Raw genomic sequence first — 21,422 nt, 5'->3', positions numbered from 1 at the left:
AAGGAGAGGGAAGATGATTCATTGAGACATGTAGCCCTGTGGTGTTTCCAGGGCAGGGCCGGGGCTTCCATCTCTGGGGAGGATGTGGTGTCTCGTCTTGCATCCACGTCTGACAGTTGTGCTCTTGTCAGGGGACCCAAAGCCGGAGCAAGCTGTGAGGACACTGGGCCGATTTCAGTGTTCACACCCTCCTCTTCCCCATCTTTGAGCACCTGCTCTTTTCAGGGAGCCATTCTCCATCAAAGATGGGTATGAACCTGGAATCCAGGTGGGGCTCACTCCGGCCTGGGGCCTCCCTGGCTTTCACAGATTAGGCAGCAGTTGACAAGAGCCTGACTTATCTGAGGAGGGAGAGATAGTGAAGAAAGGAAGAGGGAAAGAAAGAAAGCTAAGGGGCAGGTAGGTGGAGAACTTGGCAGGTTCATCAAAGGGAGGGGAAAGTTAAGAGATTGGACTATCAGGAAAAGTACAAAGAAAAAATGCTCTTTGGGCCAAGTCTTTTGAAGGCAGCCAGGAGGTCAGTCCATGTTCCCCTTCCTGTGGCTGGTCCACTTTCCGCTGTCTAGGCAGTGAGCTTCCCAACTGGTTCCCTCAGGAGATAATTTCACTGTAATGGAGTTCCAGCTGAGACACTTTTTAAAAAAATATTTTTTACTATTCAGCCTGCATGTCTTCGTCATCCAGATTTCAACTTATCATTTTACATTATTCTCTTGGGTCACTCTAAGTACTAAAACACTGTTGCTGCACATTTGTGAACATCCTTTGCATCCCCACTTCCATGCCAGCCCCATATGAGTTCGTGCATGCTCACACACTCACACACATGCACGCGGATAGACTCCATGCCTTCCCACTGCTCTGCCCCTTTCCTGAGCCCCTAAGGATTTGCTTGTCAAAAGCCTTCTGTTGGTGAACCTAGCCCCTTTTCTTGGCTTGGAGCTGTGCTGATGTATTCTTGTACTTTTAACACTGATCTGTGAGACAGAGCTAGCAGGAATAGTTCTGATGAATATGCATTTGCAATAACAATTGGAGCCACTGCAGAAAGTCACCCAATTATGCCAGGGCTTGGTATTAGCATAATACTTTGAAGTCACTGGTCCACGTGGCTCTTGGAGGGAGGTGAGGCCAAACCAACTGGCAGGTCTGTCAATTGAATGTTTTCCATTCGTTCTGAAGCACATGATCCCAGATACAGGTGGATTGGTGGGTTGAGAGCTGATGTGCTGCATCCTGTTTCTTATACTCCTGCAGAGAAGTATATTAGGAACTTGACTTTGAGCTGCCCTGACTCTCCTGGGCATCCACACCTTCCTCAAGCCCTGCTGTGTCCTCTGGAGGTGGACCAGGGACAACGCCATCAGCTGTACAGCTGCCTTTCTCCTCTCACAGAAACCCTGACATTCCGTTCTTTGGGCACTGAGCTAAAAGGCATCCTATATAATAAAAGCCTAATATGCTAAGTGTCTGGTCATCTGTTCAACCAATCAAAGAGTAATATGCTAATGATTTGTTAAGGCTGCCCAACTGCTCGCTATGGTGAGCACTGACCACCAGGGGGCAGACGCTCCAGCTGGTAGGTTAGCTTTCTGCTGGGGTCCAGCTGATCAGGACTGAGCAAGATGGGCCAGACAAGCCCTGGAGCCCTCCCGCAGTCCCTTCCCAGCTGGCCAACCTCCTCATCCCTCCCCGGCCCTCTCCCAATCCGGGTCCCCTGGAGGGATGTCAGAGAGCCCTTTTCAGCCCATCTCACAGGCTAGGCCAAGAGGCCCCACCGGTGCATGAATTCTTGCACTGGGCCTGTAGTCTTGTATAATAAAAGGCTAATATGCAAATTGTTCCCTTGACCGGGAGTTTGACCAGGAGTTCAACTGGGAGTTCAACCAGGGGCGGGGTAGGGCCAGCCAACCGCCCACGGCCCCTGCCCCTGGCCAGCCCAGCCTCTGATCGGCCCCTCCCCCCAGCCGGCCCAACCTGATGGGGCCCCAATCGGGCCAGGCCAGCAGGACCCCAGCCGTGCACAAATTTGTGCACCGGGCCTCTAGTATTTTATAAAAAGAGAAAGAGGATGAACTCAGAATAACACTGACCCTTCAGGAACCTGGGAAAGGAGCAAAGATGTGGGAAGAGACAGTGTGTACTTCATATCCTCCTGTTGAATGCAAGGCAGACAGGTGGGGCTGGTCCACCTCAGCTGCCAACATGTTTCTCAGTTCTGCATGGGCTCCCACAGGTTAATTGCTACCCAGTTAATTGCTCTGATGTTTATATGGTCTCTGAGGACAGGAAACAGATCCCTGTGAAAGGCACAGGCCTGTACAAGCCATAGCCACTCTTTTCCAAACCAGAACATTCTCCAAACATAGAGCTTGCTGACCCTTTGGAAGGGTTCCCAGAGCAGATGTCAGCCACCCACCGCTAATAACTGGGTCCTGCCTAAAAGGCACAAGAGCATTTATTCTCTGTCTGTGGAGCCCATTGGGGTTCTGCAAAGTTACTGTATTAGTGTCCTGTTGCTGCTGCAACAAATTACTGCAGGTTTAGTGGCATAAAACAACACCCATCTATATCTTGCAGCTCTGTATTGCGAATCCAACATGGGTCTGGCTGGGCTAGATTCAAGGCTCCAGTGGGGCCGCGTTCCTTTCGGAAGGCTCTAGGGGGCAAACCATTGCCTCTCCTTTTCTAGCTTTGGAGGCCGCCCACCTCTTTTTGGCTAATGGCCCCTTCTTTCATCCCGAAAGCTGTGCTGTTGCATTTTTCTGACCACTCCTCTGCAGTCCTCTCTCTCTTCTCTTCTGTGCCCCTTTCCACTTTTAAGGACTCTTGTGATCACATCAGGCTCACCTGGGTAATCCAGGTTAATCTCCCATCTCAAAAGTCTTAACTTGATATGCAAAACCACTCTTGTCAAATATAAGGTGGCACGTTTACAGGTTTGGAGATTATGTTGCAGACAACCTTGGGGGCCACCACTCAGAGATGGCAGTATGGATTGGAGTAGACTCGGTAGGCAGGACTGTAGTCCAGCCATTCCCGGCTATAACAGGGCATTTTTATTCATATCAAGCCCACCTATTAAAAATTAATATAAAACTTTGCTTGAAAGTTTGGATCCCTGGCCAGGTAGCTCAGTTGTTTAGAGCTATGGTTGGCAAACCGTGGCTCGTGAGCCATATGCGGCTCTTTGGCCCCTTGAGTGTGGCTCTTCCACAAAATACCACGTGCAGGCGCGCACCTACAGTGCGATTGAAACTTTGTGGCCCATGCGCAGAAGTCGGTATTTTGTGGAAGAGCTGGTATTTTGTGGAAGAGTCACACTCAAGGGGCCAAAGAGCCGCATGTGGCTCGCGAGCCGCGGTTTGCCAAGCCACAGTTTGCCGACCACTAGTTAAAGCATCATCTCCATCCACCAAGGTTGTGGGTTTGATCTCCAGTCAGGGCACATACAAAAATTAACCAATGAATGCATAGATAAGTAGAACAACGAACCAGTGTCTGTCTCTGTCTCTCTCTCTAAGATCAATAAAATAAAAGAAAGTTTGGAAATGCTTTCCAATGCGCAAATACAGTGGAAAGCCCACTCTGTACTGCTCCTTCCTCATCTTCACACTTACCCTGAAAGTGGCCCCCGAATGCCTTTGCTTTGTGACATGTCTGCATGTGCTTAGGTGAGGGACTGTGGCCTTGGGAAGCAAGAGGTCGGCCGTCCAGCTTTCTCGTGTTGGACACATGACCTTCGCTGCCAGATCATTACGCTCTAATGAGCTTTGAATTACACAGTGACCCCGCCGCCCTTCTGCCCACATGCTGTCCACAGTGGTTTCCCACCAAATGTGTCATTTCACCTCTCCCGGAGCACAGTTGTGCAGAGCTCATTACAGATGACCCTCCCTTTTCCTCTCTAGGACGGAAAGCAGAAGCGTGTGAGTCAGAGACTTTTAGCAATTCAGGGGCAGGAAGCTGAAACTCACATTTAATTTCTTCCAACTTTTCCCCTTTGGAGAAGTCCTGCATACCATAGGCTTCCAAGTCAGACTCATGAAAATTTCGGGAAATTGCTATTTAGGAAAGAAATAAAAGTGACATGTAGGAAAAGAGAACCTGTTTGAGTAGGAATTATAGTTGTATGTTTTCTGAGTTCCCCTGGTAAGGCAAGGCAGGCTTAGATACAGGAAGGGGTTCCTCTTCTTCCTCTTCTCCCAGAGCCCCAAACATGCTCCTGCGTCCATCATTTATGCTCTCTGCCCATAACACCCAGCTCATAATCTACATCAGGTGCGCATGTCTCAGGCTTGGCGACATTTGACTAGACTCTTGAGTGATTAATCAACTCCGAAACCATTGGTAGAAAAAGAAGGGAAAGACGGGAAAGAAAAACAGTTGAATGGAGAAAATCATTTTAAACTCATTAGCAAATTATGCCTCAGACAAGTAATAAGTCAAAAAGCCATGAGCATCTCATGAAAGATGATTAACCTTGTATATTTTAGGGGTCACTGAAATTGCAGTTCATTTATTAGACCTTCTTGATGGGGGAGGGCTATTGCCATAATAGAGAGAATTTTCTTGTGGAGCCTGTGGTTTATAAAGGCTCTGGGACTGCTTAATGTAACCTGTGCAGTGAGAGTTAGTGTGTGACCTTGGGGCTCCCTCCTGAGCAAACAGTCCTCTTTCAAGGAATAAGTGGAGGGATTGTCCACACGCCAGGGAAGAGAATGGCCAGCACTCGCAAAGAGGAAAGACAGCTCCTCCCTTATGGAGGCAGGATTTCTCTCCTGGCGGCTGGCCTCTGGCTCAGACATTTCTAGGAAGAGGGCATGGTGTGGAGCCAGCAGTGTCTTTGTATTTATATATAGATTTTGAGGAACCCAAAATGCAATAGCACAAGGCACATTTAGGTAAAAACAAACTCACACCATGAGAAAATTGAATGATTAGCCTTCTTGGGAAGTGAGGGCTCTGGTTCAACAAGAGTTAAAAAGAAAACTGTCTCTTTGGTTTCAGCTCTCTTTTTTTTCTTTTTTCTTTTCTGGGAATCATTTCAAAAATGTTTTCCTCTGAACTGCAGCCCAAGTAAGTTATACTGAAGTAAAGATAATTGCATCTTTTTCAGAGATTGAGGATCTTGCCTTGTCTTCAAGGTCATAGCTCTGGGCAGTTTGCAGTGTTTCATCCTATAAATATATACACCATAACGTGTGTGTGAGTGTGTGTGTGTGAGAGAGAGAGAGAGAGAGAGAGAGAGAGAGAGAGAGAGAGAGAGAGAGAGAGAGAATGAATATGAATATTAGGCTAAAGATACAAATCCATAAATGATTTCAGAATGTACTCCAGGAGTTGCTTGAAACAATCAGAGGAACAAATCTACAGGATTGATTTACTTTGTCAACACATTGACTATATTTCTTTAGGGGTTCCAGGAAACCCAGGTTTTCTCATACTTGGGAAGCTATATGGCAGAGTGGAAGGGACACACATGAGCTTTGGGGTCTGACAGATTTAGGTCAGAAATCTGATTCCCACCTCTGTGGCCTTAACCAAGTGATTACTTAATCTTTCTGAGTTTGTTTGCCCTCTGAAGAAAACTAGAAAAAGAGTCTACCTGTGTTGTTGGGATTGAATATACATAGATTGTCCTGCATGTTGAATTGCTTAATTCCTGAGAGCTGTTATTTTTAGCTTTGCTCATAAGAAAAGAAAACTCCAAAGTAGCTAACTGTCTTCTCTTCAAATCTCCTAAGAAAGTGTAAATACTAGGTGGTCCCACTTGACACACCAATGTCATCTAGACACCAGGGCCACACAAGGTGTGGATGTGCCCGATTTTGGAGTTCTGGAATAAAGCCTGCTCGAGTTTCATTTGGTGAAGTCTTTGCCTGAAACCATGCTTACTGGAGCATTTGGGGAAAAGGAGGTAATTGAGGAGATGGGAGCCCTGGTGGTGACTGAAACAGCTAGCTGGTCCAAGGATTGAAAGCATGTGAGGTGGAATGACAGGACTGGCTTTATCTCCACTCTGATGATGTTTCTCAAGCTTTATAGAAAAAAAAAAGAAGAAGGAAAAAAAAAAGAGCTCATGGCAACCAGTGCAGCCCATTTAATTCCAATCAAACTTCTATGTTTCAAGACCCACATTTGTGCCTGGGCTGCCTCACAGGGTGATGCCAGCTCCCTTCTGGTAGCACATCTGGCTTAGCAGCTGGATGGCCAAGGAAGCGGTTGGGTGGGGGGCTAACAAAATGTGGGGTGCAATCCTCAGCTGCCTCATTTGCTTGTTTACCATCATCTGGAGCATCTCGGTTTGCCCAGCACGAGGCAGCCCTTGGAAACTTCCTTAAACGCTGTCACCTTCCGGCACTCCAGCTGTCTTTGGAGGGGGAGAAGGGATGGACCGGGCCGGGAGCCTGGAAGGCCCGCAGGGGGGCCGTTTGTTTGGGAAATTGCGGAATCAGTGTCAGCAAACAGTGCACATCCTGCTGTGATCTTTGAGTGGGAAGCAGGGAGGAGGGGAGGTGGGTTTAGAGGCGCACCTGCTGCAGTCCCACTACTTGGCCAAGGTACTTGGCAGTGGGGAAGAAGAGGCAGCCAGGTGACAGGACAGAGAGAAGGTGTTTAATACTGTTTCTCTGAGTTTTGAAAGTTGTTTTTGGTTTGTTTTGGTTTTGAAGAAGTGTGTTGGGTAGCTGACAGCACAGCCATTAAAAGCAAGTCAGACCTAGACAGACCCCAGCTCTGCCCCATATTCACCGCCTCGCTCTAGGCAAGTGATCTACACCCTTCCAGCATGTTGGGGAGAATCAGCTGTAATGCACATGTGCAGGATCTGGTGCACAGAAAGAAGCAGGATGGCAAAGTGTAGACATTGACTTCTAGATGGAGTCCAGTGCAGTGAGATGCCCCTGCATTAATTGGCTGTGTTAGTGCTTTCCACATCTTTTAAAATGAGGATAATACATGGCGTTATGAGGTGAAGTACCTAAAGCACGTAGCGTAGCCGGGGATCCCAGTAAGTGGTAAAGAGTGACTGTTGTGTGAGAGGCTAATTGGGATGTAAGCCAAAGATGGAGCAACTAAGTCATGGACTACCAGTGGTCCTGCCATGACCAGCAGTGTGACTTTTGGGAAGTTAAGCTCTCTGTGCTGTGTTTCTTCATGTATAAAATGGGGGGGATGGTCACCCTGCTTACCTCAAGGGGATGTTCAGTGAGTAAGATGGATGCCATCTGAGCTTCCTACTGCTCACCATGTCACCCAGATTCTGGCTGACATGGTTCCTGGCTTCTCTCATTTGCTATTACTCTTGGGGGTGGTTATTGAGGGCATGACAATGCAGAAGAGCTCATTGTCCCACATTAACAGTACCCCGGGCACTGGGATGCATACAGTCCAAACCCAAAGGAAACACCTACGGGCGCTCACGTCTGTGTGTCTTCCACAGGGGTGTCCTTCCGCAGGAAAGGCCATGAGTATAGCCACTCCCACCAGGAAAGCAGTCAAACCTCCCTCCAAGGTCAGAAGAAGTCCACTTTCTCCTCCTGGCTGGATGCCCTGTCTCCTTTCATTCCCTCCAACACTGGTGTCTGGTATCAGTGTTGACAAAGTGCTTTAGACACTTTTTAGAAAAGTCCTATTGATACTAAATCCAAACAGCAAACTCCCTTGCCCCATCCCAAAGGAATCTCTGTTAATGCTTTTAATTCTGGCCCATCATGTCCATGCTTCTGCCAACCCCAGGCCCAGTTGGGAGGCCAGCACACCTCCTCTGTCTTATTACAATGCTCCCTTCCAGCCTGTTTGGAGGAATTGGCTTTAATGCAAATGTGTGTGGTCTGTGCCCAGAAAGAAGAAGTAAGATGTCAAAAGGTCACTTGCTTTTAAACATAGTCCAGCGTAGCGGGGAATTTTACATTATTTGACAATGTTAATGGTTTCAAGGTGAGTGTTAAAATAGGGGTCACACTCCAGATAAAATAGCAGCTACACACCAGTTTCTAGAGAACCCACCCCCCTGATTCACCCACCTGTGTGGATGCTTTCTGATTGTGCCAGTGCCCTTCCGGACTCAGCCCCATGAAGGATAGTTCTGGCTGCTATGACCGCCACATTGGGGTGGACTGCTCCGACGGCTTCAATGGCGGCTGTGAGCAGCTGTGTCTCCAGCAGGTGGCACCCTTCCAGGACGACCCCGCCTTGTACAACATCCTCATGTTCTGTGGGTGAGTTGAGCTTCCCATGAGGCCAACCGGTTTGCTGGGATGGGGGACTTTAGTGCTAAACCCAATTTAAAAAATATCTGAATAAGCTGGTCCCCCTAGGCCAGCCTGTAGGTTCTGAGAAAAGAGCCTGCATGACTGGGAGAGCAGCCCTTTTAAAAAAAAAATTAAATATATTCTTACTGGTTTCTGAGAGGAAGGGAGAGGGAGAGAAAGATAGAAACATCAGTGATGAGAGAGAATCATAGATAGGCTGCCTTCTGCACGCCCCACCCTGGGGATTGAGCCTACAACCCAGGTATTTGCTCTTACAGGGAATTGAACCATGACCTCCAATGATACTCAACCACTGAGCCATGCCAGCTGACCAAGAGGAGCCCTTTTATAGTCAGAGTTGGGAGGACCCTTAGAGAAAGTTGGGTCCCATCCCTGTAAACAAGGAAAGTGGCCACAGTCATTTCCTGCTTACACTGGAATTTCCCAACCATCTTTTGTGGAACTATTAATTAGGTGTTTTGTGACAATCTTTCAATGGTCCAAAGCTTGGGAAAGATTGTGTGAAACTAAACTATCAGAGAAGAGGAGGAGTGAGACATAATTAAATTCTATCTACAAAGTCCCAGCATTTTGTGCAGCTGCCCTCCCTCAGACAGAGGCAATTCCACCACGTAAAGAACCCTTGACTGTGGATCAGCTCATTTTGTTTGGGAGGACAGGGCAGGCAATGCCTCCCCATTTCACAGATGTGAAAATTAAGGCGCAGTGAGGGTAAGTGACTCCCTCAGGACTGGGGAATTGGTGATTGGGAAGATTAAGATTAGCATTCAGGCCCTCCTGGTTTTAAAGAATTTCTGTAGCGCCTTTAAAATTGTAATTTATACCACTGACTAAAATTATATTTAAAGACATTTTCATGTTATATAAATTTGGCCCATTTTTTTAAAATCCGCACCTGAAGATATGTTTATTACTGATTTGAGAGAGAGAGAGAGAGAGAGAGACAGAGAGACAGAGACAGAGACAGAGAGAAATCGATGTAAGAGAGAGACATCAGTCAGTTGCCTCACATATGCATCCTGACCTGGAATCAAATCCACAACCTAGGTATGTGATCTAATGGGGATTCAAACCTTCAACAGTTTTGGTGTACAGGATGACACTCCAACCAACTGAGCCACCGTGCCAGGTCTTGGCCCATTCTTACACAACCCTAGTTTGCTTGTCTATCCTGTCCTCTCTCCTTCCTTCTCCCTTCCCCTCCTTCCCTCTCCTTTCCTCCCCCTCTCCACCCTTTTTCTGCCTGTCAGGGAGCTTGCTTCCTTTATGCCACCAACCATGCTGGTCCCTGGCTGCAAAGATGAAAGATGTGTAGTTCTTGCCCTCAAGGATCTCACAATCTAATAGGCTTACAATGAAAATCAATGTTTATAATAATAAAGCTATGCTAGATTGTTGCTAATAATCATGAAAAGATTATTTGATGGAATAGTAATGTTATTTTATTGTATTTCATTTTATTTCTTTGCAACCGAGCAATTTTCAATTCAGTTTCTTATAAAATCCCATTTCATAAATGGAAGCTTGATCTAAATCTTCATGTCTCTATAATGTTATCATTATGGTTGACCCACCTCAGTTAATAGAGGTAAGTTCAGCCAAAGTTGTATAGCCTTATTTATTTCATAAACATATATTTGAGCAACTAATTTGTGCAGAGAACTGAGTTAGTTGTTAAATATAGGAGATCGCAGGATATGAAACCTGATCTCTGCCCTCAAAGGCGTTCCCAGTGGGACACAAGGTGATGAGCACAGAGAATAGGGGATACGGGGTCCTATGGAGGGGAATCTGCCAGATGCTCACAGTGGTCTGAGGGAACTGGCCAGCTTCAATATTCTTTATAGAAATACTATGATACAGCTCAAGGATGGAGTCACCTCACTATCTTGTCCCAGACCTAGGGTGGTACTATAGAGTCCTTTGTGGGTCTGGAATTACATCTGTTGCCTAGACTAATGCAGTAGCTCCCTAACTGGACTCCTTCCCTGTTTCAGTCAGAATTCAGTACACGTGTGTATGCAGCACTCTCCAAGCCACTATAGCCTGACAAAGAAGTCCTTGGTTTGAGATTCTTATCTAGCGACCAAGTCTGAGCTCTGGTCACACTTGTTCACACAAATATATAAATGGTAAATGGGGAGAACTAGTTCAAGGGCACTCACATGAGCCACATTTGTGCCTCTGCTAGTAATAATGATGGAAACATTTGACAAGGACCTGTTATATGCTAACACAACAGAAGTTCTTGAGTTTCATTGTCTCAGTGTTCTCAACAACCCAGAGAAGCAGCTGCTGCTTCCCCCGCTTTTGCAGATGTGGAAACTGAAGCTCAGAGGGTTTAATAAACTGGCTCAAGGTCACCTCTAAAGGGTAGTGTCATTGCCATGACAATATTGCTTCTAACTACTTAAAAACTATGATTATTTGTTCCTCTACATAGAACAGAGTCTTTATCTTATTACAACAGTTACTGTAGTTAGTAATAAAAGATGTGTTTTAATGCCATGAATACCCACAAATTCAAAATCTTGTGTACTTCATATTAAATCAATATGCTTTCTAAATGACAGCTTTATCAAAAGAATTCTTACTTGACTAACAAATTATAGTCTTCTCAATATAACTACAAATACGGTCCAGTTAATGACTTTTGGGTCATTGACCCATATTTGGCAGCATCAGTGTTGCCCTTCCATTAGAGTAACTGGACACGCTTAATGGGGAGGGCATCGAGGAGGTGCCGCACTCCATGACCCAGCTGCTATTTAGTTTAATTGGAGGGGGAGTTAATATGGGTAGACCTTGTGTTTGGATACATTCTAACAGAACACAGCCGGAAGATGATCAATCTTCCTAATTTCTTAGTGACTTGTCACAGGACCAGATTTAGAAGGTCATTAATTTCTTAAGTACAGTGTCATTTTTTTTTCTCTGCCTACTTACCCTCTAAACAAAGGCAGAATCTGGCCATATAGATGGTTCCGGAGAAAGGCTCCAAAATATCTTGGATTTTAAATGTGTTAACTCATTTACAAGCTTATCTCTTGAGCTATTTTGGAAATCAGATACTTAAAGGAGGACAGGACAGTACTCCAAAGCTCTGAAAGCATTTATCTGCAAAGGTAAGGTGAGAGGTTCATTGTGATCACATCATGGAAGGAGGCTTGGTTTACAGGCTTAAGAAATTGAGTTGTGACAAAAATCACAATGGGATATTCACCATCTCCAGCTACTCAACACACTCCCAAAGGCATTTCCTCCCAACCAATTGGGTTGAGTTGACTGCATAGCTCGTTGATGGACTAACATCTCAAGTTTTCCACTGTGTCAGGTGCATTGAGGATTACAAACTGGGTGTGGATGGACGCTCTTGCCAACTTGTCTCGGAGACCTGCCCAGAGGGAGGCGACTGTGGGGAAAGCAGGGAGCTTCCCATGAACCAGACACTCTTTGGGGAGATGTTCTTTGGTTACAACAACCATTCCAAGGAAGTGGCTTCTGGACAAGTGCTGAAAGGAACATTCAGGTGAACCTCAAGTCCATAGAATTGATTGTTCAGGGCTGCTAGATCTTCCCCCTCAGAGCTTTAGTCAGCATCACATGTTACATCTTAGAGCAAGATAAATGTGATCCTAAAAGGACAGGTTATGTTCTCTCCCATGGTCTTTTCCAAGTCTGCATTTCTCCTTCCAGAGTTCGAGAACCGTGCTTCCTCTGGGTGAACAGTGAAGTATGAAATAAATTGTTATCTTGCCCAGCGGAACTGGAAGATTTTCTGTGGAACCCTCCACAAAATGTTCAGGTTCTGTTTTCATTCTGAGTAGAAGAATCAGTGTGTGAGTCATTCTAGAGTAGCAGTCCTCAAGTATGGTCCAAGTATCCCTGAGCGTCCCTGAGGTCCTTCCAAGAGATAGAGTCCTGCCTTTTCCAAATAAAGAGAGGCTGGGTTTTCTTTGTATACTTCAACCCAAACAATATATTTCAGTAAGTTGAATGCAGAAGTGAGAATTCAGCTGTCTTGTAAGTCAGATATTGTAAAACTTTGCAAAAAACGTAAAATAATGCTACTCCTCTCATTATGTTTTATAGCATAGTAGAGGCCCAGTGCACAAAATTCATGCACTGGGCAGGGGGGGTGTCCCTCAGCCCAGCCTGTACCCTCTCCAAACTAGGACCCCTCAGCAGTCGGACATCCCACTCACAATCCAGGACTGCTGGCTCCCAGCCACTCGTCTGCCTGCCTGCCTGATTGCCTCTAACCGCTTCTGCCTGCCAGCCTGATCACCCCCTAACCACACCCATGCCAGCCCGATTGCCCCCAACTGCCCTCCCCTGCAGGCCTGGTCACCCTCAACTGCTCTCCCCTGCCAGCCTGGTTGCCCCTAACTGCCTTCCCCTGCCGGCCATCTTGTGGTGACCATCTTGTGACCACATGGGAGCAGCCATCTTGTGTGAGGGTGTGATGGTCAATTTGCATATTAACCCTTTATTATATAGGATTTTAATATTTAATGGCTTTATGATTGATATTTTCCAGTAAATTAATATTTTTAAAATTCTTCTATTTCCAGTAGGGTAAATGTTGATAGAGGTCATCCACATAAACAGGAGTACCTTGGGGCCTTCAGTTATTTTTAAGCGTGTAAAGGGATCCTAGAGCAAAATGTTTCAAACCATCGGTTTAGACTATTTCTAGGAGATTCTGCATTTGACCCCTGTTTCTGTTCGGTCTTAGGCTACTTGAATACACCTTTCTCAGAACTCATGCTTTGGGAGGTGATAAGTATGATGAAACCGTTGTGATATGGACGAGCAGTTCATAGCAACCTGAGCCTAGACTCACATGAACAAACCGAGGATAAATTTCCAAGCCAGTTCCTGGAGTCACTTTCAGACAGTAGACTTTACTGTATTTCCCCTTTTGCCTGGGACCTTGCCAACAGCAAGCAGTGAAGTGTCATGCCTGTTCTTGTGATGGCTGGGTCTTCTCTGTAATCTGGAAATGAGACTGCAAACACGCAGATCTTATGCAGAGGGCACTGAGAAATAGGGACAGGGATGGGAAGAAAGAATGTCTCTATCTTCCAAGCAAACCTTTTTATCTGGTTTATTTCTAATCTCCCCCAGCCCTTACCCTACCTCTCACACCCACGTCCTACTCCAGACATGTACATTGAATGGGGTTCCGAATGAGTGGAGTTTTTGGTCCAGAAAGCATTTTTTCATTGTGGGTTGAGATACGGATTTCGCACTAAGGAGTGGGATTCACCTGCACACTCAGAAATGAATGTCTGCCTCTGTTTCCAGGCAAAACAACTTTGCTCGAGGTTTAGACCAGCAGCTGCCAGATGGTCTTGTGGTGGCCACTGTCCCCCTGGAGAACCAGTGCCTGGAGGAAATCTCAGAGCCCACCCCTGACCCAGACTTTCTGACTGGTAAGTATGCCTCCTGCCCTCACTTACCCTGCAAACGCCAGGTGGCTCCCCAGGGTCTCATAAAATGAAGACTCTTGACCTCACTTACTTGGTTTCAAAGCCAGTGCTTTCCTTAATATACAATAAAAGCTCAGTCCTAAAACTGAACACTGGTGGGATTGTCAGTAAAATTGCCAATATTATTATATAATCATCTGTAAAATACTCATAATAATACCTTTCCTGCTAGTCTCACTGGGATGCTTTCAATCAGATGGGGCAGTAGATGAGAATTCAGAGTTCTCAGTGGATTAAAGGGTGTAACCAGGTCATAGCAGAGGCAGAGAGAAGGTGCAGGTTACTGTGGCCTGAATGTCTGTCATTGCCAAGTACTGTGGGGCAGTGTGAGGGTGGTCCAACGACCCAGGGTCTGAATCCCGGCTCTGCTACTTTCTAGCTGTGTGACTTCAGACACTGCAGCCTCTCGGGTCATGCCTTATCATAAGATGGAGCGACACCTGCCTCAATGCTGTTCTGAGCCCAGTGGCATCTTCCCCTGGCTCATATGGAACTAAGGGAAGGGTTGATGGGAAGAGGCAAGAACCTCAGGGGAAGCTTCTCCTTTCTGTGCCTGTGAAGACCCCCAGTTAGCATCTCCTGGACTAAAGAAGACATTTCAAAGGGTTCCATGGACCCATAAAGGGCAACTAACCAGGAAACCAGCGTCATGTGCTGGAAGGCTGGATGTAAGCGCAATTTCTTTACTGGCTTTGTTCATTTCTCCATTACTTCTCTTCTTACTCATTCTTTGATTTTCTTATTTTTTTACCCTTTTCCTTCCTTTTCTGAGGAATGGATTGTGCTGGGGGCAAGCCTCTTCCAAATATTGAGTTATGTTAACATTGTAGTTTAGACCTGGGTAGAATTAGAAATAGGTCTGTCTGGGGTAGTGTACATAGTGATTAATAGTGAAGGCACTGGAACCTGACAGCTGGGCTCAACTCTACACTGGCTGTGTAATCTTGGACAAGTTACTGACCTCTGTCCCTCAGTTTTTGTTACCTGTAAAAATGAATATTATCTTCCTTATAGGATTGATATGAGGAATAAATAAGTTAATATTTGTAAAGTTTATAGAACAGTTGCTGATACACAATGAGATATATGTTTGTTAAATAAATAAACCTTAGTGTTTTACCTATGGGGAGAGGAGAGGGAGCAAGAAAGAAAACAATTAGATATATCTGGACCATAGATTTCTGTGGAAATCAGTTCCCCTCTAAAAAACAACTACACACACAGACACCTCCCCCCGCCCCCCCCCCCCCACACACATAGACCTTAAAATGAAGAAAGTACAGCGCAGCCTCTGGGCATGTCCCTAAAGCCTACATCTCTGGTGCTGGGGAATCTCGATGTCTTGCTTCCACTTCATTTGCTGAGAAACATTTGCCGGGCGCCTGTAAATTACCTGGTAAAGGAGGGGTGAGATGCACACACAAATAGGATGGGATCCACACCAGTGAAAAGCCACCTGGTTTCCATTTAAAGACCCACCACAACCTCACGCGTTAAACTTACTGTGCAGGTGAGACTGTATTTGGGTCGCCAGGCTGAGAGGACACAGAGTAGTCCTGGATGCTACCTGAAGCTTTTTGGGGAGGAGTGGGTGGACAAATCTGAGAAACACCAGAATATCTTTGGAAATAAGGAAAGATATGAATTCAGTCATCAGCTACAACAGAACATTCTTTCTTCCCGTGCCCTCGGACCTTGCCTGATTTGGCATATTGGAGGCAAAGAGTACAGGGTATTCATATGGATCACTTTCGTTTTCATGGCCTTGAGAGACTGAAGTCTATGTTCCGAAGTGTAGAGGGAACCCTTCTTGACCTGCTACTTTTGAAGCCTGCCTTTGTTTTTAACCTATTTTGATTAAAAAGTGGTGCCATTTAGACCAAGAACTCTTCTTTAATGTATAAAGGAATCCATCTTCTTTATGTAAAGCCCAGAATAACTAGAAGAGTCAAAGAGATGGTTGACCAGATTTCTTCCATATTAACTTTCTAGTCGGGCAACATTTACTTGTATCTTTCCTGAGAGTCACACAGATAATTTCATATCTTGTCACACTATTGTGCTAGCATAGGTCGTAATCCCCATAAACCTACAAGCTTAGATTTTAGAGTGAAATGATCTTCAGAATCTTCTATATCAGCATTTCTAAGCATGAAAAAAACAGTGCTCCACTCTTTTTTAAAAATATATTTTTATTGATTTCAGAGAGGAAGGGAGGGAGAGAGAGATAGAAACATCAATGATGAGAGAGAATCATTGATCGGCTGCCTCCTACACACCACACTGGGCATGGAGCCTGCAACTACGGCATGTGCCCTGACCAGGAATGGGCCAGTGCTCCACTTTTAAATAAGTTCTGTCTTCAACTGTTTGCAACATCTTAGCATACAACAGGTTCCAGAAACCCCGAGATAAAGAAATCCGTTGACTTTATTTAAACCAGCAGTTCCTAAACTTATGTCCCTAGAGAATTCTCTTACACATAACAGCTATTTTCATCTTTCAGAATTTCTGGTTTGAAGACATACTAGAAAATATTGACTTGTGTGTTTTATCTTGCTGATTGCTTCCCCCTTTATCAAAATAACAGTTAAGGCTGAGCTTTACCAGCCTTTTTCATATAATAAGTTGTGTGAAAATAAATGAAGACTAATCAGATGAAAGCTGTTTATTCATAGCTTGCTCTATACTATAGAGTCTGTAGTATGGGAGTCGGCTGCCTTCACTTCTTCTTGGAAGAGACAGATGGGCAGGTGGAGGGGAGGAGAACTTTAGAGGGGAGGAAGAGAGACCAGATGAGCCCTGGGGGAGCTGTTGGCAATAGAGGGCCAGCTACCCAGGAGTATGGCATTCTCTGTGAGTGTTTAGGGGGACATATCTCTGGTTGGACCTAAGTTGGAAGCAAGAACAAAAATTGGGAATCTGTCAGTTATTAATCAAGTCCTGGGCATGGTGGGCCAACTTTTACAGGTGTTACTGTTTGGCATCCTGGACTGTTTGCTCAAGATAGTGCTCTGACTTCCTACAGATCTGATGTAGGATAGTAGACTCCCTTCTTGGGCTGATTACTGTGGATAGGTTGGTTTTCTGGGCTGATTGCTACAGATTCTGGGTCAGAGTTCTATTTTTACATATGATCTGGCCATCATCTATTTGTATTTTCAGTCTCTTAATTAAGGAAAAGAAGAGAGTGCAGGGGCAGACCAAGGAGGTAGAAGAGGCTGCTGACCCCACTCATGGGTGTACTGGGCATCACAGTCACTAAAGCAATATGAAGATGTAGAGTTCTGTGCTCTTAGGAACTTCTTCAAGGTCAACCAAAGGAAACAGACTTTAGAACTTTGGTGATAATATATCCCCTGACATTTCAAATAAATAATAGAAAAAAGCTTCCTTCCTTTCTTCTTTACTTCCTCCCACCTTCCCTCCTTCTCACCCTCCCTTTCTTCCTTTCTTTCTCTCACGTAAATCTATTCAGTCATTTTTCTTCAGGCATAGTTAAGGAAAAAATTAATGTTTATTCTGGAGAAAACATTAGTCGGAGATACGTTGTTTGAAAAAAAAGAGTCATTCATAAATGTATTCCAAATAACAATAAATTAACTCAAGCCAACTGCAATGCCAAGGGCACACTGAGAAATAATTCTATGACTCAGCTGAAAAGTATATCTACTTTAAAATATCCCTTTCTTTTTAAATAATGGAAATATTATCTGTAAGTGGGCACAGAACAACATCTGCCGAGCAGCACAGTTATGTAACCGTTTCCTTAGCTGTGCTCTGGCATAAACGCATTAAGTAGAATTGCTGTTTGGTAGTTAAGTAACACAGCAGTTCGGTTGTCTGGCTCACCCTGGGCGAATGTGGGACACTCATCCCTCTCTACTCTTCTGCATTCGTACTTCCTGCATTTTTTAGTTCCTCTGTTCTAGATATTTATAACAAAAGCATCAATTAAGAAATGTCAGGTTCACATAATTAGGGGTGATGAGTGAGGTGAGGTAGAGGTGACAATATTTTGGAAGCCATGTTCCATGTAGTGGTTTATCTTTTCTCAACGTACTTTTATACCCGAAACATAATTTTGTTCCGACAGCCTACCTATCAAGCGGGTAAGATGAATCACAATCCCACTTTCCAGATAGGAAAATTGTAAAACATGAGTTTCCTAGTCCAAAGTCACAAAGCCTGATTGGAATCACAGAATTGAGAAGGAAGGACTAGGTCATCTCAGCTGAGCCTCTACCTTTATAGACAAAACAACTGGGAACCCAAAGATCCTCTAGCCAGGTGGCCAGAGAGAGGAAGCTCAGGCTCCAGACTTGCAGTCAGAACCCCTCTCCCCCATGGCCAGCGTTAGAACACCCGTCTCCTGATTTCCTGCTCCTCTCTTGTCCCACTAAGAAACAATTCAATTAAAGGGAACATTTATAATATATTGAAAAATCTTTATTTAGTGGGCTTGCTATTTTTTTGTTATTAAACTTTTCAAAAACACAGCAAGCTGATGAACTGACTTAACTAGAGGGAACACGTTATCTAGAACAGTCCTCCACAGTGTGCCTCTTATGTTCCAATAAAATGCCTTTGAGCCCTAACCGGTTTGGCTCAGTGGATAGAGCGTCGGCCTGCGGGCTGAAGGGTCCCAGATTCGATTCCGGTCAAGGGCATGTACCTTGGTTGTGGGCACATCCCCAGTTGGGGGTGTGCAGGAGGCAGCTGATCGATGTTTCTCTCTCTCATCGATGTTTCTAACTCTCTATCCCTCTTCCTTCCTCTCTGTAAAAAATCAATAAAATATATTTTAAAAAAATAAAATAAAACGTGCCTTTGAGGTATGTGACTGGATCTTAAACTTGTAAAAGCATAATTTCATTTATATGATTTGAAAATTAGCATAAAGGTTAAAAGCCAGAGTAGGTAGGAGAATGACTGTTGTCATAAAACTTTATGCCCTAAAAGAAGAACATTTGAAAGAAAAAGTGCTAAAACCTCCTCTGAGTCTTAATCATTGATGGCCTGTGATTAGATTTAAGCAATTGATTCACTGAGTACCTCTTCTGACATTTTTTCTTTTTATCTTACCAATAATTATTCCCATATGATTCACACAAAAATGGAAGTTTGGTAATTGCACACCTAATTTGATCAGCATTGACAAGCAGCTAATTAATCCCACCCACTCTTCATCTAGTTTAGGTATTAAATTAGTTGATTATGCCTGAAGGAAGCATGGGTTAAAATGGCAGGATAATTCACTACATATGTATTATTGCCATTATATTTATACACACACTCACTATCTCCTATCTTCTAAATTTATTTTATATATGGCCATTGTACTTGTATATATACAAATATGCATATATCTCTGTATATACTTATTCTTATAATATATACATAGCAAACAGGCATAGAAATTAAGCTAAAATTGGTTTTCTAAACTTACCAGGGTGAATTTTTGTTTTTACTACCTATGGCAGCGGTTCTCAAGCTGTGGGTTGTGACCCCTTTGGGGATCAAACAAACCTTTCACAGGGGTCGCCTAAATACATCCTGCATATCAGATATTTACATTACGATTCGTAACAGTAGCAAAATTACAGTTATGAAGTAGCAACGAAAATAATTTTATGGTTGGGGGTCACCACAACATGAGGAACTGTATTAAAGGGTCGCGGCATTAGGAAGGTTGAGAACCACTGACCTATGGCCTAATTATTTTGTTTCTGTAGCATTTTATAGTAATGGCCAGAATTCAAATAGGGTGCCATTCCAAGGTGCTCAAAAAGGAACAGCCCATTATAACATCACTAAGAGGCTACAAGGATGTGTTTCTTGAGAGTGACCTTGGATGAGTAACTTGGCTTCTTGGAGCCTCAGGTGTCCCACCAATAAAAGGAGGAGTGCAAATAAAGTGTCTGTCACCGTGTCTGGCACATCAATGGCACCCAATAGAGGGCCATCCCTGCCCCTTAACTTAGTTGCACTGACACTGTCCCTCCTGGTAAAGAAGAAATAAGCATGATCAACTTCAGAGTAATTAAAACTTAAATACTGAACACAGATCAGTTAAATGGGATGGAAAAATCAATGTTATCAGGTATGTAAGCTAAGTCAATTACTGCAACTATTAAAGGCAGTAAAAATCTGGTGTGTTACAGTAAGCCTAGTGTTTTATATACATTTATTAAGGGAATATTATAGCAGAATGGTTAAGAACCCCGGCCCTGTCTCAGACGCACCTTTTGGCCTAGGGCCCTTATGCAAACACCTTCTCTGAGCTTTAGTCTCCCCATTTATAAAATGAAAATAATAATACCTATTGCACAAGAATCAAATGACTATAGGTTCAGAGGGTTTAGCAAAATGCTGGGCACAGAATCAGGGTTCAGTGAATAATATCTGTTGTGACTATGGTTCCAGGAATTCCATCAAATTTTCTCAAACTTACTGCCCCCCACACTGCCCCCCCAGTCCAACCCAGTAGGTTTGGGACTTGGGAATCCATCGCACATGCTGAGCCCGTGTTCTCCTCTGCCCCTAGGGATGGTGAACTTCAGCGAGGTGTCTGGCTACCCCGTGCTGCAGCACTGGAAGGTCCGGTCTGTGATGTACCACATCAAACTCAACCAAGCGACCATCTCTCAGGGTGAGCACAGCAGCCTGCTGTCCCTCCCACCTGCTCTGGGGCGGGAGTTCCTTCCCCAGGCACAGTGTTTTAGCCCACTGCTGAAGGTGCATTTTAAGTGAGATAGATAATCAGTTCAGTCGGACTCACCTTTCAGGGCAAATGGCTGGAAGCAGACCCTTTTCTAAGGGTGGATTAAATTGCAAATTTTATCTTGGGTCATAGAAGAGATGGAAAGGGCAAGGCAGGGACCACTGAAGATAAACACCTACTTTATCACTTTGTTCCAATTGCAAGGAGCAAAACTTAGAGGTTTCATACAATGAAGGAAAGAAGGGAAAGAAGCCAGAAAGAGGGGTGGGAGAAGGAAAAATAGAAAGTAGCTTACAATTCCTAAACAGCATGCAAGCAAAACAGATGATAGGCAGACAGATAGCTAGATCTAGTAAGTTAAGGAATAGTGAATTTGAAACTTAGGACAAATTATTCTAAAACAGAACAGTGAGGTGCCTTGTACAAGTATTCTTCAAATCTTAGTGGTAAATGCCTTGAATCAAGTTTTCCTAGCATTTGAACAGTTCTGATGTACAATTTGCAAAAGAGAAAATTTCTGTAAATATGGCCTTAATATAGGTCTATGTCTCTACTACTCTGCTTCACCCATGGACTAGGAGGACATTACTCAACTCCATCCTCTGAGGACACCTAAGGAATGTACCAGACCGGACGTTTATGCTACAAAATCTGGCTTCTCTGTGTTAGGTGGAAGGCTGACTAGATTCAGATGGTATTATTGGCACCGGCTGACAAGACAAGGGAGTGTTGTCTTGGGGTCAGCCATGGGGAGGCAGAGCTTAGGGCCAGCAGGAGAGAGAGAAAGGGTAGAGGTTAGATGCAGTTATGAAGAGCAGAGAGACATATGTTCACAAAAGATAAGGCTCTGTGCACATAGAAAGAAATGCATTAAGGGTAGAGAATATCTGCAGAGGACAGAAAGGACTCTGAACTTTTTATTTCTTA

General features: G+C 44.5%; 1 protein-coding gene across 4 annotated transcripts in view; it reads left to right on the top strand.

Annotated features, from left to right (window-relative positions):
* The window catches only part of ASTN1 (astrotactin 1), a 281,624-nt gene that overhangs the window by 204,298 nt on the left and 55,904 nt on the right, over positions 1–21,422 (top strand). For all 4 annotated transcript variants that reach the window (XM_070396322.1, XM_070396324.1, XM_070396323.1 and 1 more), the window contains exons 12-15: positions 8,056–8,222; positions 11,611–11,805; positions 13,587–13,714; positions 20,319–20,423. In XM_070396322.1, coding sequence (XP_070252423.1) covers positions 8,056–8,222; positions 11,611–11,805; positions 13,587–13,714; positions 20,319–20,423 — 595 coding nt within the window. The remainder of the gene's footprint in view (positions 1–8,055; positions 8,223–11,610; positions 11,806–13,586; positions 13,715–20,318; positions 20,424–21,422) is intronic.

Source organism: Myotis yumanensis, unplaced genomic scaffold (assembly GCF_028538775.1).
Source record: "Myotis yumanensis isolate MYYU_CA2020_CCGP unplaced genomic scaffold, mMyoYum1.0.hap1 SCAF_17, whole genome shotgun sequence".
In the NCBI taxonomy this organism is placed as follows: Eukaryota; Metazoa; Chordata; class Mammalia; order Chiroptera; family Vespertilionidae; genus Myotis; species Myotis yumanensis.
Note: the sequence above shows the minus strand (reverse complement) of the source record. Positions and strands in the feature narration are given on the sequence as shown.